The 26,569-nt window shown below is 58.0% G+C and overlaps 11 protein-coding genes across 11 annotated transcripts; 6 read left to right on the forward strand and 5 right to left on the reverse strand.

Annotated features, from left to right (window-relative positions):
* Positions 1-383: 383 nt before the first annotated feature.
* On the forward strand, positions 384-917 carry ACO1O0_002974 (uncharacterized protein; the record flags this gene model as incomplete). Its single annotated transcript, XM_083192434.1, has 1 exon — positions 384-917. The coding sequence occupies one exon, from the start codon at positions 384-386 to the stop codon at positions 915-917; it is 534 nt and encodes a 177-aa protein (XP_083051491.1).
* Positions 918-1,526: 609 nt separating this feature from the next.
* Positions 1,527-2,498, forward strand: ACO1O0_002975 (uncharacterized protein; the record flags this gene model as incomplete). The annotated part of the gene is made up of 3 exons (XM_083192435.1): positions 1,527-1,533; positions 1,664-2,167; positions 2,287-2,498. 3 exons carry the CDS (start codon positions 1,527-1,529, stop codon positions 2,496-2,498), a joined length of 723 nt encoding a protein of 240 aa, XP_083051492.1.
* A 630-nt stretch (positions 2,499-3,128) lies between these two features.
* On the reverse strand, positions 3,129-5,451 carry ACO1O0_002976 (calcium-activated chloride channel-domain-containing protein; the record flags this gene model as incomplete). The annotated part of the gene is made up of 5 exons (XM_083192436.1): positions 3,129-3,676; positions 3,731-4,174; positions 4,232-4,340; positions 4,395-5,328; positions 5,390-5,451. The coding sequence occupies 5 exons, from the start codon at positions 5,449-5,451 to the stop codon at positions 3,129-3,131; spliced, it is 2,097 nt and encodes a 698-aa protein (XP_083051493.1).
* An 826-nt stretch (positions 5,452-6,277) lies between these two features.
* ACO1O0_002977 (Metallo-dependent phosphatase-like protein) lies at positions 6,278-7,377 on the forward strand (the record flags this gene model as incomplete). Its single annotated transcript, XM_083192437.1, has 3 exons — positions 6,278-6,798; positions 6,864-6,945; positions 7,009-7,377. The coding sequence occupies 3 exons, from the start codon at positions 6,278-6,280 to the stop codon at positions 7,375-7,377; spliced, it is 972 nt and encodes a 323-aa protein (XP_083051494.1).
* Positions 7,378-7,626: 249 nt separating this feature from the next.
* ACO1O0_002978 (uncharacterized protein) lies at positions 7,627-9,368 on the reverse strand (the record flags this gene model as incomplete). Its single annotated transcript, XM_083192438.1, has 4 exons — positions 7,627-8,442; positions 8,499-8,947; positions 9,003-9,217; positions 9,274-9,368. 4 exons carry the CDS (start codon positions 9,366-9,368, stop codon positions 7,627-7,629), a joined length of 1,575 nt encoding a protein of 524 aa, XP_083051495.1.
* Positions 9,369-10,198: 830 nt separating this feature from the next.
* Positions 10,199-11,491, reverse strand: PEX12 (pex2/pex10/pex12 family protein; the record flags this gene model as incomplete). Its single annotated transcript, XM_083192439.1, has 1 exon — positions 10,199-11,491. One exon carries the CDS (start codon positions 11,489-11,491, stop codon positions 10,199-10,201), a length of 1,293 nt encoding a protein of 430 aa, XP_083051496.1.
* A 688-nt stretch (positions 11,492-12,179) lies between these two features.
* On the forward strand, positions 12,180-12,869 carry ACO1O0_002980 (HotDog domain-containing protein; the record flags this gene model as incomplete). The annotated part of the gene is made up of 2 exons (XM_083192440.1): positions 12,180-12,311; positions 12,459-12,869. The coding sequence occupies 2 exons, from the start codon at positions 12,180-12,182 to the stop codon at positions 12,867-12,869; spliced, it is 543 nt and encodes a 180-aa protein (XP_083051497.1).
* A 152-nt stretch (positions 12,870-13,021) lies between these two features.
* On the reverse strand, positions 13,022-15,027 carry ACO1O0_002981 (F-box protein; the record flags this gene model as incomplete). The annotated part of the gene is made up of 5 exons (XM_083192441.1): positions 13,022-13,358; positions 13,405-13,546; positions 13,635-13,887; positions 13,989-14,591; positions 14,845-15,027. 5 exons carry the CDS (start codon positions 15,025-15,027, stop codon positions 13,022-13,024), a joined length of 1,518 nt encoding a protein of 505 aa, XP_083051498.1.
* Positions 15,028-15,635: 608 nt separating this feature from the next.
* ACO1O0_002982 (transcription factor domain-containing protein) lies at positions 15,636-18,732 on the reverse strand (the record flags this gene model as incomplete). Its single annotated transcript, XM_083192442.1, has 3 exons — positions 15,636-17,458; positions 17,622-18,454; positions 18,506-18,732. The coding sequence occupies 3 exons, from the start codon at positions 18,730-18,732 to the stop codon at positions 15,636-15,638; spliced, it is 2,883 nt and encodes a 960-aa protein (XP_083051499.1).
* Positions 18,733-23,564: 4,832 nt separating this feature from the next.
* ACO1O0_002983 (histone deacetylase complex subunit SAP30 Sin3-binding domain-containing protein) lies at positions 23,565-24,144 on the forward strand (the record flags this gene model as incomplete). The annotated part of the gene is made up of 2 exons (XM_083192443.1): positions 23,565-23,759; positions 23,821-24,144. 2 exons carry the CDS (start codon positions 23,565-23,567, stop codon positions 24,142-24,144), a joined length of 519 nt encoding a protein of 172 aa, XP_083051500.1.
* A 668-nt stretch (positions 24,145-24,812) lies between these two features.
* MDJ1 (uncharacterized protein) lies at positions 24,813-26,546 on the forward strand (the record flags this gene model as incomplete). The annotated part of the gene is made up of 3 exons (XM_083192444.1): positions 24,813-25,001; positions 25,058-26,289; positions 26,345-26,546. The coding sequence occupies 3 exons, from the start codon at positions 24,813-24,815 to the stop codon at positions 26,544-26,546; spliced, it is 1,623 nt and encodes a 540-aa protein (XP_083051501.1).
* Between the last annotated feature and the right edge of the window lie 23 nt (positions 26,547-26,569).

The following is a 26,569-nucleotide window of genomic DNA, read 5'->3' on the forward strand; positions in this document are numbered from 1 at the left end:
TTCTTGCCATTTAAACATTGAGGCTGTGAGCCTACCTAGTACCCACTAGTACCTACCTAGGCGGTACGGCAACTGTCGTACAGCCTGCCACATTAACAACTCGTGTAATAGAATAGAATAGATGTAAAGAAAATAGCCTCCATTCCGTACAAAGGAAAGAGGGCTGTGCGCGCACTTATTTAGTTTGTGAGCTTAGCCCGAGTCAATCTTCACCTGCGCCCTCACCTAATGTCATTGTAACAGAGTCCCGGCCTTCCAGTCCTCAGTTGCGAGAGCACCACAGTGTCTGGGATTCCGTGGCTGGTGTAATTGTCTCCGTCTTTCAATATTCGATCGAATCTCTATAACGCTAACTCTACCCGCCCGACTTCCAGAAGGTCTCCATGTCCCACCTGTCGGCCGGCAACGGCATCAGCGTCGAGCTCTTCGAGTTCCAGGAGCCCCGCATCGGCCCCGGGGCCCGCGCCGAGTTTGCCAGGGACTACGAGCGTGGCGGCTACTTTCACATGGCCGTCATGGCCCCCGATGTCGAGGCCCTCTGCGAGAGGGCTGTCGCAGTGAGCACCAGGAAGGTTAGGGCGACGATTCCTATGTTCGAGTACGAGGCTATATACAATCCTCGGAAGCCAAAGGGGGCAACTTGCCTTTTGCCGCAGACATCTGAAGACCCCATGTCCGCTCCCGTGCTTGTGTCGCCGTCCTATGGAGAACCCCATGATCCAACGGATAAGGCCGGAAGTGCGCCGCCCGTTGTCTCGGCTACGTGGATCGTGGACGTGTTCGAGACTCTCCGAGGAGGGGGCCGCCTGAGTGAACTGACCACCAAGAAGCAGGGCCCATCTGTTGATTTATCAGCCTGCTCGTCAGTCGCAAGACGAGGACCGCGTACATTACTGAGAAGGGCTGAGAAGGGCTGAGAAAGACTGAGAAGGGCTGAGAAGAGCAGACATCTTGGCCCTTTCCGGGCTCAAGTGACGAGAGGTCTTGTTCTTCCGTCCTCATTCGGCAGGTGAAGGACAAATGCGTCCCAAGTTGCATGAATTATTCCAATAAAAGACGGTGAAGTTGGAAGGAGGCCCCTGCTCACGTGCTATTGTCCGCTGTATCCGTACTCCGTACCTGACCTGTCATTGGTATCGACCACTGTCAGCCGCTGTCACCCGCTCCATCGGATATTGAGTCTTGGCCTGCACAACTGCATTATTGCCAACGTCTTACTGGTCTGAATGCTGTAGCAGTTCCAATAGTTGTGACAATACTAATTACTATGCCGTCTGTTTACTGTTGATTTCCCCTGCAGCCTCCCTATATTTCCCAGCCACGACCAATAGGCCCGGACCGGGGGGATCCGCCGTCAATGGACGACATGAACTGGGAATCCTCATCCACGATGCATCACGGTGCATCGCAATGGCATGATCATGTCGCCAGGGCACGGTGGCTAGAACCATCTGTTGGCGGTATATGTACGAGTACCTACTCCTACCGTTCGAAATTGCCGAGGTCGCACTTCACAATAGTCCATAATGGGACGTCCCGCTGGTCAAGATGGTGGCTGGCCCAGGATTTGAGAAAACGAAGAGAGTATAAAACGAATAAAGCAGCCATGTAAATCCTGTTATACTGGGACATCGACGGCATAATTCACATACAAAGTATAAAGCTTCCGCATTCGCCTCTTCGGCATTCTCAGCTGTCTCGCCCACTCTCAGTCTCTCCGACCCTCGCCTTCCACACTTGACCATGAAGACCGCCATCTACCTCGCCATTGCGGCTGCTCTGGTCGTCCAGGCCACTCCCCTCGTCGCCCATAGGGATATCGACGTTGACTCCCTCGACTCCGTCCCAGATCCAACCGTCGACACCGACACCGCCATTCACTACGATCTTGCCGTTGACCTCGAGGACCCCGCCGAGCGCACTGCCTGCCAGCCCCAACCCCAGGGCAAGGGCCCCAGACCCAAGAAGGACACGCCAGAGGCCTTTGTCGACTTTGCCGAGTTCTCCGCCCTGGCATGGACCGCGTGGATCCCCAAATTCTACCTCCCGACCTTCCAGAACCTCAAGGCCAGCAACAGCGCCCGCGCCTACATGGGCTACACCCAGCTCGACCGGTATGATCCCGCCGCCTGTGCCGCCAAGTGCGATGCCATGAAGGGATGCCACAGTAAGCTTTTCCCTCACATCCCGCGCGCCCACTCAAAGAAAACAAAGGTAGAGGGGGGCCAAAAAGTTACGCCTGGATAGACACTTACAAGAAAAACCCTCTTCTCTCTCTCCCCGCAGGCATCAACATCTACTTTGAGCGCTCGCCCGTCGTCGAGCCCGGCCCGGGGTGCCCCAACCCGGCCTCCACCACCTACATCAAGTGCGCCTTCTGGGGAGGGATTGTCAGCAGGGGCAACGCCGACAACTTTGGCCAGTGGCGCGATGACTTCCACGTCGTCATCGCCGGCTCCAACGGATACGTGCGCATCCTCCCTAATATCGGCGCCTAGATCACGGCCAGCTCCGACTTCTTCCCGGGTAGGCCGGCCAAAAGATGCTAGATGCGACAAAGTTTGGTATATCGATGTCGGCTTGTAGCGGGTTGTACCGGTGCGAGAGCCATTTCGGCCAAGAGAGGACCCTGGGTGGTGCCGGGAACGACGTTGTGAGGTTATGGATATGACAAACAGCACCTCACGTGCGTGTATGACTTGGACGTTTTGGGATGCAGCCTTCCGCAAATACTTATTACATACTCGACATGCTCACAGGCCCCCCTTTCACAGTGCTCATCTTCTCGCAAAACGCTATGCTGAACACCCACACACCTATATCAACGCTCACTCCGTTGTATATCCCATGAGAAACATCCATCATGCTTCCTATTTAGTCAACTCAAGCCCTGATGCTAGGCGCAAGCTTCTCCGAGCTACCGTTATTGTCCTCTGTATCCGTAGACAGCTGCCGAATAGTGTCAGTCCTGACATTGCACCCCAGTTTCGGCGCCGTCGTTTTACCTACCTGTTCAATCATCTTACGCCCGATGGCAAGCGTCTCTTGCATGCCTCGCTGTCGCTGCCAGAACCTGAAGCACGAATCAGCACAATCACACTCTCCGACTCGAAAAAGGAGACGAGAACTTACATCTCTTCAGGAGACCCATGGCCCTTGATGGAGAGCTCGCGTGCCTCCTCCTCGAGCGCCTGACGCGTAATCTTCTCGCCCTCGGCAACCCCCGGAGCGGCGGCCCTGTCCGCCACGTCCTGCCCGAGCGTCTCCTCGAGGAGGCGCTTCTTCATGAGGAATCGCTCCTTCCGCTCCTTTTGCAGACCGGGGCTCTCCACCTTGCCCATTACGTACCGCACCGCCATCTGCACCACAAAGTAAAAGTGCTCCGCCAGCATGACGCTCGCGAGGACACCCCAGGCTGTTATGTGGGATGTCGTGGCGCGGGCGCCATCTTGAGAGCCGCTGCACAGGAAAACGATGGCGGAGCTCGTCACGCTGCCGAGCCAAGAGAGAAATCCAAGAGCAGTCAGCCAGGGGCCGATGGAGTCGGCTCGCCAGGGGATCGGTCGCCTACTGCCAATGGCAATCTTGACGGCGTCGGACCGTAGCTCAACCCAGTTGTTGATGAGGAAGCAGCAGGCTGCGAGTGGCCACGCCACTGAGAACATGGAGAGGTAACCTAATCATGTGAGACAATGGGGCCTATGGGGTTGGGGGTACTTGTCCAACTCACCATACTGGATCACCATCTCGCGGTAGTCGCCGCTTACATCATACTCCTCGAGCTCACACTCATTGCGAACTCGGTGCAGGAACTCGGCTTCCTCGGGGTGGTCCTTGGGGCTGGGTATTTCCTTCTTCTGGAACTCCTTGGCCTTGGCAAAGGCCTGGCGCTTCACGTAGGGAACCAGGATCTCGGTCGCAAAGTTGACAATCTGGGCCGTGACGGTGAAGTAAAACATCTGGCTGCTGATGCGGGCGGGGTTGATCTGGAACTCCTGTGTCGGAAGGGGCTTGTCGCTAAAGGTGACGATCTGCGCGGTCTTGTGCCAGAAGTTGAGGAAGGGCACGAGGATCTCGCCAAAGGGGATGTAGACAAATGCGGTGAAGAGCAGCGGCATGTAGGACGTCATGAAGTTGAGAACAAACTGCTTCTGAATGAGCGCAGCATTGTGAGCTATCCCGGTAGTTGTTAGTGGAGGGGAGGGTTAAGAACAAGGACGGGTGACCTCACAGTCCACGTTTTGGTAGTTTTCCCAGTCCGTTAGGATCTCTGCAGCGCGCATCAAGATCATCGAGAATAAAGGCGTGAAGCCGCTAAGGATTGCGGTTGGTAGGAAGGCCTACACTTGTTAGCCTGCATGGCTCTGCACGCCAGATAGTTGGCCGTATCTTACCAAATACTGCTTGCCTCCGCCGCTGTAGACCTCGTTGATGAACACCTCGAGAGAGTTGCAAGTCACCACCAGGCCACCCAGAGCGGCAATGCAGGCGAGGGCAAAGGGAATCTGGAGCAGCTGTGTCTTGACACGCTTGATTGGGTCGTAGACCTTGACGGGCTCCCCGGTGACGGAGTCCTCAGCCTCATACTCCCACTTGAACTGGGGACGAGGGTGCTGAATGGCTGAGACGCCACGGACGCCCCAATTGACGGCGAGATCGACCTCCTTCTTCTTCCAGTACTCGAAGAAGACGACGGACCAGAGGCAGCTGAGGAGTGCGTAGAGGGTGGAGAATTGGCCGAGAACCATCCAGGCGCCAAAGCCGGCGGCGGCCGGGAAGAGAAGAAACCGGAAGTAGGACTGCACAAAGGCAAAGTAGAAAGCGACATTCTCGCCAAACTTGTTCCGGATCTCGTCGAGGTCCGCCTGGTCGAGGAGGTACTTGCGGCTCCACTTCTGGATCCAAGCCTTGTTGAAGGCGTGGTTGTGCAGAGGAAAGACGGACACGACGAACCTCCAGGGACCAGTTCCAGGGGTAATTCCGGCGCCGCCGTCGTTTTGCGGCTTGGTGAGGATCAGGTAGACGAGGCGGGAGCGCTCGGCCTCGGTGACGGGCTCGTCTTTCAGAGAGCGGGCGACGTCCGTGTCGGGGCTCGAGGCGCGGACGCCGTAGAGCCAGTCCTGCAGGCGAGCGCGGTAGACATGCTGGGCGAGGAGTTCTGCAGAGGCAATCTTGACGAAGACGAGAAGCGAGGAGTCGGGCCCGCGGCGGACTTCGGTAGCGAGACCGACCTTGGTGAGGGCCTCGATTAAGCGGACGAAGGCGGCTTCGGCCTCGATGCGCTCGGGGCCTTGAGGGGGGATCTTGTGGTGGACGACAAAGTCAACGCTGGGCAGAAGTCAGTCTCTGGAGTCAAAGGCCGTCATCGGCTATTAGAGACGCGACGCACCCAAAATTGCTTTCTACCCCGCCGTCTTCCCTTTTCCCGTACAAGCCCTTGAGGCTGGCCATGACGGGCAGATTTGCTCAGGAGGGCGTAGGCTGGGAGAGTATGTCTTGTGAAATGAAGAAAAAAGGGAAGAGAGGGAAAGAGAGGCTAGGCTTGGCAGATCTGCGAGATCTTGCAATCGTGCATGATGACGATGTGACGAGGGCGGGGCGGGTGAGATCAGGGATTGGAAGCTTGCGTGGACACGCACAGGCGAGGGAGACGTCACCATGCAACTTTTCAGCTCTGGTGGCCTGGTGGTCTGGTGTGATCTGGTCCCTGGGCTGGAGCTGTCTGTTTTTGGCTGGGAGCTCCTGGTCTGGAGCTCTTGGCTGGGAGCTCCAGGCGGGAGGGGATCTGTTAGCGCGGGCGATCAGTGGTCAGCCAGCTGTCACGGCTGAGACACAGCGACGTGGCTGTACTCGGTAGCAGCGTAGACAGTCTGGGAAGAGAATTGTAACAAGTTGTATACACTTGCCATGTGCCCTCTCCAACTCAATTGACCATTTTCTGCACGATGCAGCTCCAGATTGATGCACTGCTACCATGGATGATCGTCGTCGTAATGCTTGGGTGGGCCCCCCCACCTGAAGCTCCCCTGAAGAAAAATCCCCCCCCCCCCAAGGGCCAAGCCCACCTCATCAGGGTCCAAAGCGATGAGAGCGATGAAAAGCAACGCAGCTGGCAGTGACATCAGGTTGCTTCGACCGTTGGGCGCCGGGCCTGACGGATAGCGCCCACCTCCACCATCACACAACTTTTCTCCTCCATCCATCCTCACTCTCCATAAGGCACATACGATTATCGTTTACGCCAGCCTCATCCTCCACAGTATAAAAACCAGCCACCATGGGCTTCCTCCGCTGGATCGGCCTCCGTCGCCGCAGCCAGTGGGAGCCCCTCACCCTGCTCGACCATCTCCTCTCGTCGCCTATCATCTTCCTCATCTCCCTCTTCTACCGCCTCGTCCTCTTCCTGCGTGGCCAGCCCTTCCACCCGCCGCCGGGACGCAACCCCGTACGCGTTGTCTGTATCTCCGACACCCACGACCAGACCGTCTCGATCCCCCCCGGTGACGTCCTCATCCACGCGGGCGATCTCACCAACTCTGGCACCGCCCGCGACATCCAGGTTCAGCTCGACTGGCTCAAGGCCCAGCCTCACCCGGTCAAGGTCGTCATCGCCGGTAACCACGACTCGTGGTTTGACACGCGCTCACGTCTCGACGAGGACCGGAAGACGGGCGCCCACGTCAACCTTGACGGGCTCATATATCTCGAGAGCGAGCTCACCGTCCAGGAGATCAAGGGCAGGAAGATAGCCATCTTTGGCGTCCCCGACATTCCAGAGTGTGGCCCCAGTACATTTGCGTAAGTCAAAACACGTCCAAGACAGGTAGCCGCCCCCAGTTTACTGATACAACCCCTCGCGATAGCTTCCAGTACACCGAGTCCACACAGCCATGGCTGAGCAAGGTGCCCCCACAGACGGACATCCTCGTCACCCACTGCCCACCGGTAAGTCCACAGCTGCACCCATCCAACCATCCTTAACAACCGCTCACCACGCGCCCGCCGCAGAAACACCACCGTGACCTCGACCTCGGCTGCGCGCACCTCCTCCGCGAGCTCTGGCGCGTCAAGCCGCGCCTGCACGTCTTCGGTCACGTCCACTGGGGTGCCGGCACCGAGCCCGCCTACTTTGACGACCTGCAGGAGGCCTACGAGCGGCTGCTGTCGCGCCCGCGCCGCGGCCTGCTCGACCTACTACTGCCCAGCCAGACGTGGCTCGACGCCCTACAGGTGCTGTACCTCGGCGTCGAGAGCGTCCTGTGGAAGTGGCTCATGAGCGGGCCGGGCAGCAACCAGGGCAGCCTGCTGGTCAATGCGGGGCAGATGTATGGCGACTCGGGCAAGGTGAAGAACCGCGCTGTCGTGGTAGATATTTGAAGGAATCAACCATCCAGGAGGAGATTGACAGCCTCGGAAAATAGGATAGGGGGACTACCGGGATACACAAGCAAGGCGTTAGGGTAGGGGAAACTTGTTCATCATGATACACGTTATGCTGTTCTCAATATACTCGATGGTAGCCGGAGCACCGCAACGGTCTCCATCCGGATGGGTATTATACACGGTCCCGAGACAAATGAAACATCCTTGGCTGGGAATCCCACCAACGGCACAGGCACCCCCTTTTTACATGACCAGCATGACACCCACGACCACCGCACCGAGAATAAGACTCATCTTAGACGGGCCCTTCTGGCCCTCCACCCCAGAGACCGGGGGCTTCACCAGCGGAGTCACCGTCGAGTTCCACCCATACGCAACACCCGTCCAGACAGGCCGACTCTTCTGCACAGCAGTAGGCCTCCCTCGGCACATGGTCACCGTCTCCACAACCGCCTCCTCCTCCCCAGGCTCCAAGGGCACGCCCATGGGCGGCGGCTGCGGGTGCTCCTCGCCGCGGACGTCAGCATAGACGGTCAGGAGGGTGCTGTCCCCGGCGGCGGCGCAGAGCTCCCGCGGGTCGGCCGCGCGCCGACGATGGTCGGTGGAGGGCGCCGGGGAGACGTGCGAGGCGCGAGTGTGGGGGTCGAGGGCGGAGGCGCAGTAGCACTCGCGGCCGAGGACGCCGGCGTAGGCCCTGCCGTCGCAGCGCTCAATGCAGCGCTCGGGGGTCATGGAGTCGCACGCGTCGACCTGCTCGAAGGTGGCGAAGTCGGAGGACGAGTGGAAGCAGCCGAGGTAGGAGTAGCCGTCGATGAGGCCCGGGAGGATCGAGGGGAGGTCCAGGGTGGGCTTGCTGGTGGCCGTGGGGAGTGCCGTGGAGGCGGTCTTGGTGGGCTCGGGGCCGTCGTTCCATGAGTAGGCGTCGATGTACTGGACGTCCCAGTAGGCGTTGGCAAAGGCCAGGGGGTTCTTGGCAACGTACTCAGAGCATGTGGGCGCAAAGTCGCTGCAGGAGTCGGCCTTGCCCCAGACAGCGTTGCCGTAGTCACCGCAGAAGTTCTGTACTCGGTTAGTCTATATCCTTCTCCCACGAGAGACGATGAGGGGGGACTCACAATGTTGATGACCAGGTTCATGTCCTTGAAGTAATCGTCGACATTACAGCTCCTGCCTCCGAACACGGCCTCGGGTAGCCCCCATTTCTCCGGCTGGGGCTTCTTGGCCATAATATCGGCAGGGATCTGGCCACGGGCAAAGTGCCAGACGCGGATGTGCTTGTTGTCCCACTGCATGGCGTAGACGCCGCCGCCGACGGCGTTGAAGGAGTCGCCGTACGAGCTGAGGTTGTCCTCGGCTGGGTTGAATCCACAGCCAATGTTGTGCTCGCCGACAAAGCACTGCGTGTTGCGCTGCTCGCCCGAGAACAGGCCGGCCAGCGACTCGTCCTGGAAGCAGCCGTCGGCCGTGTGTGCTGAGATGAGGTTGTGGTGCGCTGTGTTGGCACCCTCGATGATGTCCACCTCGCCGCCCTGGGGCCATTCGGAGCTGGATCCATATGACCAGACTGCGAGATGTGTCAATGAAAGGAGGTAGGCGTAGAATAAAAGAGATCGACTTACACGCTGGCCAGAGGCCGCACTGAGACGGTGGCATGTGCAGGAAATCGGCAATGAAGAGCCCATGGTTGTAGGACTCCTTGCTCTCAAGGCGGATACTCGGTCTCCCCTCATCCAGCCCGTACGTGTTCTTGTGGTCGACTCCTAGCCGCACAATACCGGTGAGCGGGTCGATCGAGTATAGCCCCTGAGCCTCGGCATCGTGACGGTTTTGGTATCTGAGACCGAATTAGCCACCACATCAGCCAAATATATATACACCAGCTACACTCACGAGACGAAGCCGTTGGAAAGGTCTGTCCCGTCGAACCAGTTGAAGCCTGACAGGAGGGACTCGCCCACGTAGGAGGTAGCAAGCGAGTAAGACATCTCGAGATATTGCTATGTAAAGTCTCTCTCACAATGGTTGAGGATAATAATATTCAGGATATTCGGGTGTGTTGCACGGGATGTGCAGAATATCGAGCAAGAAAATCGGAGCAGCTCTATAGTTTATATCTTGATCCATCAACCCCTCTAATAGAGAGGTTGAACTCATGAGGAATGTCGATATTCGTACATGGCCCCGGCAAAGAACTTGCACGAAACCAAGGGGTTGGTCTCATCAAGCAGATGCCTAGCGCAAGGGCGCGTAGAAGCGCGTCTAAGAGGCAATTGAGACGCGATCCTTCAATAGTTTGCTCCCTGGCGACTCGTTTTAAGGGGCATGCATACCTCTCGCGCCCTATCCCCAGCCCTCGCGAGCACATAGGCTCTAAGACACCCGGAGACATCCTGAGACCTAGCCAGACATGACCAGCTGCCGATATCGATAGCAGTATCGACTATCGAAGTGATGGGGGGAGGTAATCCGAGACACAACCTTATCGCCGTTGAACCTCGCCCTTTCCCGAGGCCTCCTTTGAGACATTCCCCCCAACCCACCCAAAATCCTCCATTCCAGTATTCCATCCAAGGGCGCCCAAATGCCATCGTACACCAACCGTCTATTTAATTGCAGTAGTAGTACATGTAACTAATTCCCAAACAGAAAGACATGAGATCGACAGGGGAAACCCACGCGCTAATCGCGTCGCAGACCTCGGCCTTCCCCTGCCTACCTCCAAAGACAAAGGGAAGAAAAACAAACGCCGGCTATGCCATACCACACGCCATAATGCCACTGATTCCCCATACACATCAACCCCCCTTTTTTTTTCTCAGACCATGATTCTCCTCAGCCCCTCGGTCCCGCCCAGCACACGCTTGCCCGTCACCGCGCAGCGCCCATGGCCGCTCTCCCACTTGCCGGACCGGTCCTCCATGAAGGCCTCCTGCATGGGGTGCATGCCCTCGATCCACCTATGGATGCACGTGTAGCAGTACACGACGCCCGTCTGGCAGGCCGTCGGCGTCACGATGTCGTCCTGGCATATCGGGCACGCCGAAGAGTCCTCGGGCGACGCGACCGTGTAGATGGGCAGCAGCGACGGCGTCGCTATGGGAGCGTCCTCGGGCGAGGGCTCCGAATCCTTCTCCCCGTCGTTCTTCGCCTCCTGGTTCTTGTTGGCTGCCTTGGCCTTGGACCCCTTGCCTCCCTGGAGGCCTGACAGGACCGGTGGGGGCAGCTCAATGTTCTCGGCCGCCTTGCGTGAGAGCTGCTTGGCAAAGTCAGACTGGTACCACCACTCGAGGAACTTGAGGGCGAAGATGCTCAGGGGCAGCATGACGGACAGGCTCGACAGCAGCCGGGGGCCCAGCTCCCTCGGGGAGAGCAGCGACGTCCAGCCGGGCCTTGCGCCGGGTCTGGGGGTCTTGGGGGCGGACAGGGCCTCGATGGCCTGGTAGTCGGCGGCAGTCATGCGCCGCACGCGAGTGCCGATCAGCCACATGAGCGGGCTGTGGTACTTGCTGCCATCGAACAGGTAGGCCAGGTTGAAGGCCAGCATGGCAAAGTAGTAGCCGGCGTTGACGCTGGGGTAGACGTTGCGCAGGAACCAGCGGTAGTAGTGTAGGAAGCGCTGGCGCAGGGTGGGGTTGTCGGGCATGCGGGTGTAGGCGGCGCCGAGCAGGGCGCGCGGGGCGTTGATGTCGTAGGACTCGTCGAGCTTGCGCTTGAGGTAGGGGACGCCCACGAGGACGGCCAGGTTGCGCCAGATGTCGCGAGAGGACAGGCGCAGAGCGTCACGGGCGACGTGGGGCGCAGAGGCGGTGGCACGGGGGATCTCGGCGCGCAGGGCCTTGTCGCGCTTGAGCCCGTAGAAGTGCTCGGTGAAGGAGCCGCCGCGGGTGCGCAGGTAATGGCGCTCCACGAGGAGCATGACCAGGGCGTAGAGCTCGTCGTAGGAGTTGAGGATGCGCAGCAGGTAGCGCGGGTGGCGGTGGGTGGCGACGGTGAGGAGGTAGCGCAGGGTCGGTGGCAGCAGGCCGTTAAGCTGCTGCTCGGAGAGAATCTCGAAGAGGGAGGGCTTCTGGTCGTCGAAGGTGCCCCGGAGGGCGCTGACGAACTCCATGGCGGGCGGTGGTGACAACAGCAGAGGGGGAGGAGCGGTATCGGTGGTCGGCCGGGCTATGGGGCTGGCGGCATGGAGATGAGGCTGGCTGCAGGCCGTGCGAGATGGCAGCCTTGGAGTCGTGGGTGGATCGCGGTGGTCGTGAGGTTGATGGAGGAGGATGCGGTCGAGACGGAATTGGGGTTTGTTGGAGTTGGAGTTGGGTGAGCCACTGGCCACTGCCGATCGGCCATGTGAAGTGCCTCGGCAAATGGCAAACGGATGGGAAAGGGTGGGAAGTTTGGCCAAGTTCGGCGCAGAGCGAGCTGCAGTGTCCCCCACAGTTCCACACGCAGCAGCACAGAGAACCCCAGAATCCGGCCTAGGTAAGTGCTGGTTAGTTAGGTATCCAGCTTCCAGCGTCCCCACGAGCTCGTTACCTCATCTATCCTCGAATCCGTCAGCATTCTCTCAATTTCTCCGTCGATGAATACGTCTAGTCCTCTCGTGAACTTGGTCCTTCCTCCACTCACGATTTGCGTTGTAAATTCCTGCTCCTTGTAGCCTTGCATCGATTTTGGTGGTAACTACCTACCCAGATCTGCCGTCTACCACACCCCAGCACGTCTCAGTGGCCGCCTACCAGTACCTCTCCCTCACCCTCACCCTCACCCTCACAAGCTACCCTACGCCATCACCACCTCCCACCATGAGTGACGGAGAGCAGGGCCACGGCGTCACCGCCAAAGACAAGGACGCGCTCACCGATGGATCCCCAGAGGAGCGCATGGAGGCATGGCTGCGCCTGACAAAGAACTCCGACGGCCACCACAAGGCAGGTGTAAGTTCTCCTCCAGCGGGCCCATCATCATCATCATCATCACCCTCACCCTCACCCTCACTCAACCCATTCATTCGCCCATTCACCGACCATCTGCCGATACTCATACCATATCCCCCCCCTCACCCCCCGCTAACACACTCACAGGACTGGATGGTCCATCTGGTCCCCCACATGAAGTTCGTCTCCGCCGACCCATCCATGCCTCACCCCTCGGCCACCTTCTCCCTCGTCGTCCAGCCAGACCACTGCAACCGCCTGCAGAACCTCCACGGCGGATGCGCCGCCACCGTCTTCGACTTCGCCACCACCATGCCCCTGGCCCTCGTCAGCCGCCCGGGCTTCTGGCAGTACCTCGGCGTCAGCCGCACCCTCAACGTCACCTACTACAGGCCCATCCCCTCGGGCGAGGAGGTCCTCATCCGCTCCGAGATCGTCCAGGTCGGCAAGAAGATGGCCACCGTCAGGGGCACCATGACCCGCCGCAGCGACGGCGCCGTCATGGCCACCTGCGAGCACGGCAAGGTCAACATAGATCCCGACCTTCCCAAGATGTAAGGGGGGCTGAGGAGGGCTGTTACTACTACCAGACAAATAGGCTATGCGGGGATGCTTTCTTATAGACAGGCACATGTTCATACATACAGGCTATAGAAACGAATCACTTTACAGAGGTACCTTGTTTACTCCCCTCAACATCTCCGTTCTCATCATCCATGATGTATATGAGATGTAACGTCCGCCAGCTCCATCTCCGCATCCTCCAGTAAGCCCGGCAGCTCACTCGACAGGGCCTCCAGGTCCTCCTCCAACATGTCATCCTCGTCGTCATCATCGTCGGAATCCATCTCGTCCCCCGAAGTCGGCGCACTGCTTGGAACGCCGTGCACGAGGTCCGGCTCCTCGAGCGGGCCCGTGATGCCCTCCAGCAGCGTGTCCCTCGGGTTCTCCGCGTCGGCGGCCTTCCAAAACGCCGTCGGGCCTGCGGGGCCGTGGATGTCGTAGTCTCTGTTGTTCTCGTGGTGAGCTCGAGTTTTCACCCTCGGACTGAGGTTGGGGGGAACGTGTAGAAGAAAAAAAAAGAGTGCCATACCTATCAAACCAGGTCCCAACCACGCCACGAGCCGACCGGATACCCCCTACCTGGATACCCTCACTCCGCCACCGCTCGTGTCCATCGAAGACAGAGACGGACGTCCATCTCACCTCGCCTTCTTTCGTCAACCGCACCGAGCCTTTGGATACAAACGTGAGTTCAGCTCGAGTTCAGCACGGGGACCACTCATTCAAAATCAGAAATAAGGTGTGGGTGATGGTGCTTACCCCGTATATCCGAATCCGCATTATTGTCAAATAAAGTGTCCATCGACCTCGACTGTCCCTCGTAGTGAACCACCGGCAAGTCCTGCCCGTCATCCGGGCCGGGAGCCTCGATGCTGGTGACGTGGATCTTCATGATGATGAGCCGGGTGGCCTCGTCAACATTGAGCGGGTGCCGTGGCACATGGCTGGGAACCAGGCTGTCCATGGAGAAGTTGTAATGGAAGAAGTCGCTGTAGTCGAGAAAGCAAACAATCTGGCCTCCTCCATCAGCACACACAGATCCGGGAGGAGAGGGTGGGGGGGGGGAGAGAGGCGGCTCACGGCCTAACTCTCTGCTGTAAGGAGTAAACTCACGCGATACCACGACCCCGTGACGCCGTACGGATCCCGCGCATCCAGGTCCCCCAGCTCCGGCTCCGTCGTCGGCACAAAGCTGCGCGGGAAGGATCCGAAGAAGGGCGTGTCCCAGATCTCGTCTAGGATGTCGGCCTGCGGCCACTGGGTCCTGACGTTCTTGGCCAGGACGATGCTGATGGCCTCGATCTTCTCCCAGTCGACCCTGCCCGAGTCGTCGTCCCGGAAGGGCCCCCACTTGGTCCGCGGCGTGTACTGCCTCAGGTCGTACACGCGGGAGCACGCGTAGGGGTAGCTCCTGGCCGAGCGGGTGCGCCCGGCCTGGAGGATGGGCCTGCCGTACAGGCAGTGCAGCTTGGCGCTCATCTGGTGCTCCTCCCGGCGCGGGTGGGCGTCGCGGCGGGATATGTACGCCGTGGTGCGCATGCGCTCGAAGAGCGACGACTGCTGGAGGAAGACGCCGGCGGCCAGTTCATTGGAGAAGAGGGCCTGGAGGTAGTGGATGTTCTGCGAGGCGGGGGGATCCCGGTCCCCATTGTTGGTGTAGGAGGCGTTCTCGAGTATGCGGCTCACGGCGTTGCACACAAACGGGAGCTTGTGAAGCTGGAGACGTTGTCAGCGCCTATGTACTGCTACTTGGCATCTCGGGTGGGAGGGATGATAACGTGCCTCCTTGTCCTGATCACGCTTGGGGCTGAATATGTGTTCCAGCCTGATGATATTGTGCAGCTCCGCCTCCCAGTCAAAATTCACATCATCCGGCTTGTCCTATCGACACAGTTAGTTGGCAATGCACCTCTAGAAGTACCCCGGGTAGTCGGGAAGAGGCGGGGATGACGGGGAATGGGAGACACACCATTCGCATCAGATAGAGACTTCGATATAAGCTCTGGTTCCCCTTGATGAAACTGTACAAAAGGCGGCAAGCGCGAGAAGCAGTCACCAGACTCGCCGGGTCCACCCATATGAAGATGTGGTCGAGGATCTCGGGCGGCAGCGAGGTTAGCTGGAGGTCGCCGTCACGCTCTGATGCCTCCATCTCGTCCAATCCAAGTGCGCCCAGATTTGAGATGGAACAAGTGGGTGGCGGTGAATTGGAAAGAAGAAGAGTCAGACGTGCAAGACGACAAGCGTGAGCGTGAACGTGAAAGTGATCGTCCGATGGTTGGTTTCGGAGTTAAAGGCGACAACCGTAACGGTGACCAAGCGTGGTGTAGGTGCCTAGCAGTGTGGGGGTCTCTCTGACTCTCTTGGGGGGGCGGGGGAAGGGGCGCGCAGCAGTATTGACAGTTACTTCGTCATCCACTGTAGCCTTCACCATGGTCTCACCTCACGTACTGACGTTAGTATTACCCTTGCAGCATCCACAACATGGCACCAGGGGATAATTTGATAAACATGTGCTATGTGGCACGGGGGTATTCCTAAGCAAATAAATCCAAGCCCAAAAGTCCCAACGTCGACTACAGGTATCCTGCCGACCACTTGCCATCCCAACATCCCCCTCCTTTCGTACATCGTTCGTGTATATATATATATATATATATGTTCCCACCTATCCATCATTGCATAGATTCCCTGAAGCGCCGCGCTCGCTCCTATAAAGCCTCTTAATACATGCTTCCTACTCCATACACGCGCCGACATTTACATGACGGCGCCCCCAGCATTGAGCGTGATACAGTTGCTCACCAGGTTCGACCCCTCGTGGAGCAGCTCCCACCGCGTCTCTTCGAACGTGTCCTTGAGCACCAGAAGGAGTGCGGTGTTGTGGTTGAGCCCCTTGGCCGTCCGGAGCTCGTTCGGATCGGTGATGCTGCCGAACCGCACCAGGTAGTCGCGCATCTGCTGCATCTTCTCCTGGTGGCTGGCAGGGGGTGGCACATTTGGCGACGGCCCCTCCAAGGCATATCCGTAGCCCCAGACAACCAGCGTTGCAAAGTACAGCACCCACGGCCGGTTCAGGAGCACATCGTCACGCGCTTGGTACGGCTCCTCGTGACTGTATGCCCCGCCCATCGATGTCCCAACCGCATCGGGTATCAGCACAGTACACAGGAACTTCAGCGCGTAGTACGTCGCATCACGAGCTCTGGCGGATGGCGCCCACCCGTCCTTGATTCTCCTCTCTGCGCTCTTGAACTCCTGTGGGCCGATAGCCCGACCCAGAAGCCTCTTTGCTCGGGCAAACATCTGCATGTCCACAATATCCGCGTGCATGGCCATGTGTGCAAGGTGATGGAGTACCGTGCGGCTCTCGAACACAATGTTGAACTGGTTCCTCTTGGCCGCATCGAATCGGTATGGGTCGTTGGTAGCCTCGCTTCTATGCAATGCCTTGTCGAAATCGGCCTTCCACGAGTCGTAGGCCCGCGTGAGCGTGGCTCGCCACTTATCCCTCCCACCTAGTGAATGAATCACGCCTCCGCCGAGAACATTCACTTGCAGGTCTCGCTGATGCATGTGCCATGAGACACTCAGCAGGCCTGCCATGAGAACTGTCCGTCCAAAAGAGTTGGTGTGCACCTCTTGGTTGCTCAGCGTGCGCTTCAGTCCCTCGAGGAACGACACGGGCTTGACGCCGCGAGACATGAGGTTGGCTTCCACACGTCCTACTTCGGCGCTGCTCGTTGCCTGCCACAGTGATTCATCGCAAGGCAGGGGCAACCGCATCTCATGGGCGACCATGACACCCGAGTGCCCAAACATGGTTGCATGTATCGAGTCAATGACAAACGCGGCAAACGCCGCCCGCCTTGTCGCCTCGTTGAGTATCCACTGATTCCACCATTCCTCTGCCGTCTGTGCGACCCCGGAGGTCGAGGAGTGCCGAGAGCCATTGGCGCTGTCCATGGGATTTGGCGGAGAATCCACAGCTGACTTGCCGATGAGTGACCGCCCGCGTCGCATGAGCTGAATGGTAGTCGCGTGGTGAATATGTGCCCGCTCATGAAGTTCTCTTGTGGAGTACATCTTCTCGTACAGCTCGAGCAGGATAAGTGTTTGGAACACCCACAGCTTGGCTGGCGGTCGGAAGTTGACGTCCATGAAGATCTCCCATCGCAGATGCCAGGCGAGGAAGTTGGAGAGTTTCGCCCCCGCCTTGACGACTTTCTGCCCATGGGTCCTATCTAGAAGCGCAGCCCCAATGATCATCATGGCGAGCAGGAGCAGGTTGGGGGTCTTGTCGGGCGAGAAAGTCGGCTTGTGCAGGATAGGCATCTGATCGCTGAAGTGGTACCAGTAAGAACCAATGTAGGCCTGCATCATCCTCTTGCTCAGCATGTGATGCTCGTTGGACCGATCGCCCTCCAGTATACTGTCACGCCGCCGTTCGACTGGGGCGTGGTCGTTCTCGTGGAAGCGCTCTTTGATGAAGTCAAAGAGTTCTTGGCTCTTCTCTTCGGAAATGGTGGCCTCGGGAACGTTCTGGTCGAGGAGATTGTTGACAGCCATGACTTGCTGCGGGGCTGTTGGGAAGTATCCCATGGAGGAGGGATCAGTCCCGATGAAAGGGACTGAATATTGGCTATTGCCAAGATCACCGTAGCTATGGGCCGTTAGCGAGATCCATCCCTGTGGGATTATAACAACCGCCATACCTAGAATAGGCGCCTTGCATCACATCCTTACTCATTGGAGATCTTTCCCCTGGCGAGGAGGTGTTGAAAAGGTAGGATAGGAAGTCCTCTGGCATCCCGACATACGGGGACTTGTTAAGCGTGTCGCTCCCAAACATGGGGACGGTGCCTGGCATAGCCATTTGACCGAGCATCATCATCTCGCTCGATTGCTGATGATTCGGCTCCGAGTACTCCGCTGACGTTGTCCCCCCGTAAGACTGAGAGACATCTGGCTGCGAGACGCCGTGCCCATTGGGGTACTGGGAGGCAGGCAGGCTGAACGACATGACGTTCTGCTGGGAGACAAAGTTGGAAGACTGGGGCGCCGTTGTCACCTGGTCGCCATACCGTTGCTGATTTGGCACGGGGGATGAGACACTAAAAGAGCCAGTCCTGTTCCGCCCCTGGTGGTGAGGGATCACAGGCGACTGAGTGTGATCATGGGCCAATCCGTGGGCATAGTCTGATTCATGGCCGTAGGTGTCCAGACTATGATGCTGGTTTCCGTTGGTATGGGCACTATTAGCGTAGCTGCCTGGCCCTCCCGAGCCCATGGATTGATAATGGTTACCGCCGGGATCCTGCCCGTGATACGATATATTTCCATGGCGCGACTGGTGATAGCCGGGAGCAGCTCTCGCAGCCTCGGGAGATGCCGAACCAGGAGCTCCTGCCTGGGAGACATGGCTGAGGACCGAGTCGCGGCGGCTGAGTTGAGATCCCTTGGCGGTGTGGCGATCCATGTGTCGCTTCAATAGATCCCCCCGTACAAAGGTCCTGGTGCAGTCTGGGTACTCGCAGTGGTAAACCTGCTTTGAATTGTGATTAAGCTGATGTCGGTAACTGCGCCGTGTTAGTCAGGTCGTCCGTGCGGCTCAGGATTCGTTGACCTACAGGTGCTCGGCGCGGGAGTAGCTCTTCCCACAGCCCTCAGCGGTGCACTCGAACCGCTTGTCAAGGCCCTTGCGGCTTCGACGCCTCTTCCTAGAAGGGCCGCCGTCCGAGTTGGATGAGGCTCCATTCTGGCCGTCGCCCGCGGTGTTGTGTTTGCTATCATAGTCTCCACCATCAGCCTCGGGGGACTGGCTGGCGAGACCGCCACGAATATCAGAGTCTCCCATAGCGGCGCGTGGTATGGCCTGGGTGCGCTGATTGGGGCCGAGGATGCTGGCGCTCGGGGGAGAGGTCGGGATGGGTCTTGGGTCGTGGATATGGTGAGCTATAGCAGAGGCCATAACCATAGGCGTTGCGTTGAGTGGCTCTAGTAGATACACGGAGGAAATGACAGGCTGCGGTCTTCAGTCGAAGTGGTCGCAGGCCGATGATGGCAGGCGTTGGAGTATTATTCGGCGCCTCGAAAGAGTGCACGGTCGAGTAACCTGGGGACGGTGCCTTACAAGCCTGGGGTGCGTATCAGCCCACCTGTGCGGGCAGCAGGATGTCCGTCGCAACGTGCCTGGATGGCACGAGAGGTGCACTGAGAACAAATCTCTCTCTTCATTGACCTCTCCAGTCTAGGCGGAGAGGGGCGCCACAATCATGGCGGCGATGTCGAGAGTCGCCAAGTCGTCGCGATGGTGGATCGCGAAAGGGCAGGTCGATGGGTGTCTGCCAGTCGCGGTTGGGCAGCGCCAGCTAGAAGTCGGCCAGTGGGCAGACGGGGCAGAGGGGACAGAGGACGGCGCTCTGGGGCGTCGGGAGATGGTGAAGGGACGGAAACAGGGACGATTTTGGTGAAGCAGAAGTCAGCGGCAAAAGGCGCGGCATGGTGCGGTAAAATGCAGAAGGGGAGAGGAGAGGCCATGCATGGGTGATATGGGGAGACTGCATCAGTGCTGCAGCGCAGCATGCAGTCTGTCAGCGGGAGACGTGACTGATCGCTGATGAAGGGCGAGGGTGGGACGCTGGTAAACTGGAATTGTCCCAGCGCCATTGGCCCAGGGCTCCTGGCCTCGCTCGTAGGCTGCCAACCTGGAACCCTTGAAGTCAACAACGGCCTGCCATGCCTGCCAGGCTGCGCAGGACCACAGGCACCAACTTGGGAACTTGCTGCCCTCCTAATAATCCGCCCACGAATCCACCCGATGGTGGCCCATCCATCATCTATCAGCACCTGGACAGTGCACCGCCGAGGGTTTTCCCCCCACCAGGGCCTCCAGACCTCCACCCTACTGTCATCATCAGTCTCTGTGTCCGCTCTCCGGAGCGGGAAGTGGGACCTGCGCCTAGTGCTTTACTTGTAACTCTTCGAGATGCGCCCCGAGTCTCGGATTGCCCGCAATGCATGTGGTGAGGCGGTCCAGACGCAGTGCTACTAGCACCAGGTAGCGACGATAGGGGTAGTCGTCTAGACCTCGGCCATCTTGGCGTTTGGGCTACACGTGGTGGACGTGGTCTTCTCGCCCAACCCAGCTACATTCAAACACCTCTCTGTCCCTACATAGGAACAAGTCGGACGACTGCGGACAAACTGTGACGACGAAAAGTGGAACGGATTTTCCCGACAAGGTATGCCCGCCATCCAGCTTGTCCAGAGCCTGTGCTCTTACCGAGGGGTTGAACGTAGATGCCCGTAGCTATTAATGGTGTAGTATCCGTACGGAGGTACTTCGTACCGACTCGTCTCAACGGTGCGCACCTAATAAGCGCAGCCATCCAGGCACAACCTATTAAGGCCTGCCAAGCCTGCCACAATATCCGTATTGTGATGACCCCCAGCAGTAGTACTTGGACGAATACAAGCCCATGGCAACGCTATTTGGTGGGTATGGCAGTGCTATCAGAGGCCATTAGAGCCAGTGCGAAGTGCCACTGGCAGTTATGATTTGGTTTGTATATGCACCAGTGGATGAGCCCCAGGCCCCCAAATGCGATGGATCATGGACCTCGGCGGCGGGCGAACAGCGGGACGCGGCCGGTGCCGTGGTGGGGACAGTACCTTGGCCGATGCCCCGAGGTACTCGTATTTGTTTAAAGAAGTTGGAGACCCCCATCTTCCAATTCGATGGCGACGAACCCTGGGGCGCAAACCTGAGCTTCGTCTATGCAGCAGCTGCGGCTGCGCACCGCGCCTATTCGAAGGACCAAATCTAAGGGCCGCAGGCGCATCCGCAGTCCATGCGCGCAGTCACACTCTGTCACGGAAGAAATTCGCGCTGCGTCGCCCATATCGGGCCGTCGAATTGTCAGCACGTTGGCGTGGCGTTTTCTGGGGAAGTGGGATGGGGACCCGTCGTCGACTCGTCTGACTCGTCTCCAGCACCGTCGCACGAGTTGTTCGGTGGGGGTCATCGAACGAACCCATCGAATGACGCCCCATGGCTGCTGTACCACTTTGCCGTTGTTAGCTTCACAGAAAAAAAAAAGGTCCCTGCCATGGAACTGCCCTTGGGAGCCTAGGTCACCCCATTCCCAGCAAGTTAGGCGATTCCTTCTCATTTGGTGCCAATCGGTGGCGGCAGCCTGCGGAAACCCTGACCAATATCCCACACGAACACAAACTGGGATTGAGAACAGCCTCAACACGGTGCAGTGATTGTCCCGAACACCCGACCTAGAAACGGCATGAACCTACCTAGGTAGTACAATGTACGTGCCGTACCCTGCCATCCACACTACCCAAGCATGTACGTTACGGAGTACGGGATAGCACCCACACCAACAGCCCAAACCTTGCCCCCCATCACCGGCCAGCGTCACATTTGGCCATCAAATAATACCAACGGAGCTATTTGGCAATTTGCACCTCGGGTCGTCGCCACCCTGGTCGTCGCCAATCTCGATATTTCTGGCCCATGATCTGCACTGGCCAGTGAATTGCCCCCGGCCTTTTGTCCTCCGTTCCCCTCCACCTCCTAGGCCTTCTGTACAGAGCCCAGGTTTCATTAAAAACAAGGGTTCGTATTTTCTGCATGCTCCTGCAGCCCGGTCCCTGTAGGATTGAGGAGGTATTTGGGGTCCTTATGCGTATTAGCCCTCGCAAGCCTCGGCATGCCTAATCCGTATGGCCAGTGAAGTTATGCTGTCTGCCAACCGTTTACCGATGATCTTCTGGTAACGTACCAGGAGAATGTAACCTTCGTGACTACCCTGCTCAAACCCCACGCATATTTGCATGTTAGTAGTCCTATGTATGTCCGTCGGACTTTACGCGTGGGGAAAGACAAAGACAGAGATCTACGTACATACGTTCAATGGATTTGGATCCCCCACAGTCTCCTGTCCATGGGTGAATTCACACCACCAGAGACTCTTCCACAATTTGGCCTAATGCCGCCCGATGCGGAATAAATGCGTTGTCTTTCACAGTGACCAAACAAGGAACAAGCTATGCCATAATGTCATCAAGCTCATCATCTTCGGGGCTTAGACACGGCGCTCAGGCCGCTCAGAGATCGTTGTCATGACAGTGAGCGCAATCGATCGAAAGTCATTACGAAAAGGAAGCATCCAAGACTGGACTGGTGAGCCTCGATGAGATACCGCAAAGATCCAGCCGCAGCTGCACGTAGACAAAAGAGAGAGCCGCTAAGGCCAGCGCGGAACCGTTACAGTGCTGCTAGTGGCCGAGGTCGACGACCCCAGAGAGCTTTGGTGATTCAAGTCTGCAAATGACTCTCCGCGGAACCACTCAGGAGAAGCAACAGCAGACATGATAATATAATATCAAGTAAGTACGAAATCAACTTGGTACGAATAAAATGTGGTCGATCAATTCCCCAACTCCAGTGTTGCCAAGACCCTGCTAGATCAGAGACGTGGGGGGCCATCCCACACTGGGGATCCGGGCGAGTGGACTGGCTGATGATCCCCGGCACTTATTATGACACGACTCCATGAGCTCATCAGGGACCAAGCAATGGGGGAAAAGAACACCCATATGATATCTTTGCATCGTGATTGTGAAAGGCCGCACTGTGGGGTTGTGTGTGTGAGCAAGGTCGTCCTCGTTTTCCTACGCGGTTTTACGAAGCGCGAGATGCATTGCGAGCCGAAATGCCCAGGCACACTCCACTCTGCAACCAAGCGAAAAGAATGATTAATGTCGTATGCGCGATATAGTATGGGCTCGGCGCACCCGAGTCGTCGGTAATTAGTCTCGGCTGTGGATTAGGAGTTGATGGTACGTATGGGGCCTTGTTGTGTTACTTGTGTGGCCACTTGTGTAGCTTGCGGAGGTGGTCTGATATCGAGATGTTCTTTCCAAAACACATGTACGCAAGGTCTTTTCATTATTGCGGCAAGAAGGACCTGATCAAATAAATCAGCAAACTCGCTCGATGTTAGCTACACTACCCCATTTCAACTTCCATTCAGCGTTTGGCGAGTCGGGCAGCTAGTCCTTGTTTGCAGCCCGTCAACATGCTCAAATAATCTCAATTTACTCGTATAGACATCAAAGATCTTGTCTGGACGCTCAGGACAATGGAAAACTTGGGCATCAGGTACTCGGGCAAAGGAGGATGCTTGAGTGGCTGGGCGTTGAAGTTTGCCCTGGCCAAGGCTGAAGCTTACCTAGTTGGGAGGCTGGCTTGGTGGAGCGATGGTGGAAATGGGATTGGAGTCATTGGACCCTGAACATGAAGGCGGCCCGCTTCTTTACGCGGTGACGTCGCGTGTCTCTTGACTCCACTCCACTTCCACTGTCAGTCTGTCAGTGTCAGGCGTTTCGTTGGTGAGCGCGTGCCTGTCGCTACCCCGTCGCCCACCGCCCAAAATTCTGCCCACCGAATCTCCTCATGTCCTTCGGCCTCCGCTCTCCGCCCTCTTCACGCCAGACCAGACATTGATCTCCCAGAGCCGAACCCTCGCAGCAGAATATGAGATCGTCATTACCTCTTTCAGTTCTCTGCATTACTACTCAACCGGATTCTTTCGACATTGCCTGACTTCCACGACGTCACCCCCGCTAATTGACGTCCTATTGCGAGTATAGTCCCCCTACCATCGCTACATGCCTCCTACGAAGTCTTCCCGCAGCCACGACGACTCCAAGGCCGATATGGCGGGCTCCAAGGAAAAGAACAGCGGCCACTCGTCTGCTAAGATGCGCCGGATCACCAGCCAGCAGGGAGGGTCCCAGCTCCGTGAGGTAACCAATGCGTCCGCGACCGCCTCGTCGCAGCCAGCCGAGCCAGCCGCCCCCAGCGTGCGTCACAACCCCTCGCTCTCTGAAATTGAATCCTCGCTGACTTTGGCCTTCCCTCCAGCTTCAATGGTCCACGTTTGACCGCGACTCGCTCCACGCCTACTGCCGAGAATATCACCTCAACACCCCGGGCTGCTTCACGAGCACCTTCCACGAAACGATACTCGCCCAGCCCGGAGGCATAGGTCTCCACTCTCCGACGATGCTGCGGCGCAAGAAGCAGCGCCAGAACAAGGAGCAGCTGGCCAAGGCGGTGCGCAAGCACTTCAACGGCCTCGGGATCCAAGAAAACGACGCCATTGTGGAGTTCATCTACAAAATTCGAAGCGACAAGGCCTCCAAGTCTCGCGGGTCCCAAAAGCCGAGTACAGTTATTACGGAATGAAATCGATTGAGCATCATATATGCATCCGCAAGGCGTTTATGGAGTTTGACGGCATGAGCAAGGGACCTCTGTGCCGATTGCCAAGGTCCCATGGGATTTGATACACCAGGAACTGTTATTATAGAGGCATTAGGCATGAACTACGGTTCGCAGGATACGTGGATATGAATTGTGTTTAATCTTCATGCCCTCTGCTTTTTTCTACGAATTTTACCCTTCCATTCTGGGAGCATCACGAGACCCCGACTTTGCTGTTGACGGACGTTTCCAAGCATTGGAAATTTGTGTGCAGTCCCTATCAATTCTCACCACACAGAGACCATCTTAGGGGTCCAACTTATCTTTCTCGACACTTTTAACCCATCTACACTCCATCGACTCCCTTAGCGATGCTCAATAATGCTTCTTCGTGGTGCCGAAATCGCAATGGGACCTCTCGGCTTATGACGGCATTGCGGCCTCAGGCAGCCTAGATCTAACTCGGCAGACCAAAAAAAATGGGCCAGGCCAGAACCGGTCGACCTGTTATCGAACCGCAAAGAATTTCTGACGTTGCCGACCGGAGCTAGACAAGCCGCCGGGTGTCTTCACGACTTTGCGCAACACCGCCCCCCGAGCTTCCCTTTTCAATTTTCTTACCTTCCAATGAGCTGCAGCAGCAAATCAACATGAACTCAAGCCTTCTCACAAAGGCCGCGGGTCCCGCCCGAGCCCTCGCGCATCGGCCCCTGTGCCGACAGTCCAAGCTCCCGGACTGCGGGCGCCAGGCCGCAAAGCTTCACACATCGACCTTTCGCGTCGCCTCCCGCGAGCGACCCGCCGTGTACAGGGTGGCCAGGTCTCCCCCTTCCCGACGAGTAGGTGACAGTGCTCCCTAGGTTTCCCATTTCCCAGTGGGCTAACAGCTCTGCAGTCTTTCCACAGCACCAACTCCCTGCACCAGAAGGACCCGTATGCGGCCCTCGGCGTCGGCAAGAGCGCTTCGCCCGCCGACATCAAGAAGGCCTACTACGGCCTGGCTAAGAAGTACCATCCGGACACGAACAAGGATTCCTCTGCGAAGGAGAAATTCTCTGACATCCAGTCCGCCTACGAGATCCTCTCCGACCCCAAGAAGAAGGAGCAGTACGACCAATTCGGAGCTGCTGGCTTCGACCCCAGCGGCGGCCCCGCCGGCGGTGATCCGTTTGGCGGCGCCGGGCACCCATTCTCCGGCTTTGGCGGCGGTCAGGGCGGCTTCGGCGGTGGTTTCAACTTTGAGGACATCTTCTCGGCATTCACAGGGCAGCAGGGTCCATTCGGCGGCGCCGGGCGCCGGGGCGGCCGGTCGAACCCCTTCCAGCAGGAGATCCTCGTCGGCGACAATGTGGAGGTGCAGGCCAACATCAGCTTCATGGAGGCTGCCAAGGGAACGAGCAAGACCATCAACCTGACGCCGCAGGTCCCCTGTGGGACATGTGACGGGAGCGGCCTGAAGGCTGGGACCAAGAGATCTTCCTGCACGTCCTGCAACGGTACGGGTACGCGTGTGCACTTCATGCAGGGCGGTTTCCAGATGGCGTCGACTTGCGGCAGCTGTGAGGGGACTGGCACGACTATCCCGAAGGAGTCCGAGTGCAAGACGTGTGCCGGCCACGGCGTAGTGCGCGAACGAAAGACCATTACCGTCGACATCCCCGCTGGCATCGAGGACGGCATGCGACTGCGGGTCGATGGAGCGGGCGATGCCCCTCCTACCGGCCGGTCTGCCGACCCCAACATGCGCACCCAGCGGGGAGATCTGTACGTGTTTGTCCGCGTCGCCAAGGACGCCAAGTTCCGCAGGGAGGGCTCCAACATCCTGTACACGGCCTCCATCCCTCTGACGACGGCCCTGCTCGGCGGGCAGGTCGCCATCCCGACGCTGGATGGCTCGGTCAATGTCAAGGTGGCCACTGGCACCAACACCGGAGACAAGATCACCCTGTCTGGCATGGGGATGAAGCGGCTTGGTGTCCGGAGGGGTGGCGCGGGAGATCTCCGCGTCGAGTTCCGGGTCAACATGCCCAAGTATCTGAGTGCGAGCCAGCGGACTCTGATTGAGATGCTGGCGGATGAGATGGGAGATAAGACCGCTAAGCGTGTCATGAATGTCTCTTATCCAAGGTAGGGAGAATGCCCGAACTCGGCCGTAAGGTGCTCTAGCTCACAAATATTACAGCTCATCTGCCGACTCGTCTAGTCCTGCGTCGCACGAGAACGAGGGCTTCCTCAAGTCCATCTGGCACAGGCTGACAAACCACCCCGCCCACCAACAGAATGCCGAGGGCGAGTCAAAGTCTGACTCGAGCCCGAGCAAAGATGATAAGTCCAAGAAGTCCGACGGGGACTCCAAGGGGTCCGGTGGCTCCAGCTCTAGCTGATCCTATCCGCCCAAAGGTTTGTA

The sequence above is a fragment of the Amphichorda felina genome, assembly GCF_050947745.1.
Source record: "Amphichorda felina strain 45539 chromosome Unknown scaffold_3, whole genome shotgun sequence".
Taxonomy (NCBI): Eukaryota; Fungi; Ascomycota; class Sordariomycetes; order Hypocreales; family Bionectriaceae; genus Amphichorda; species Amphichorda felina.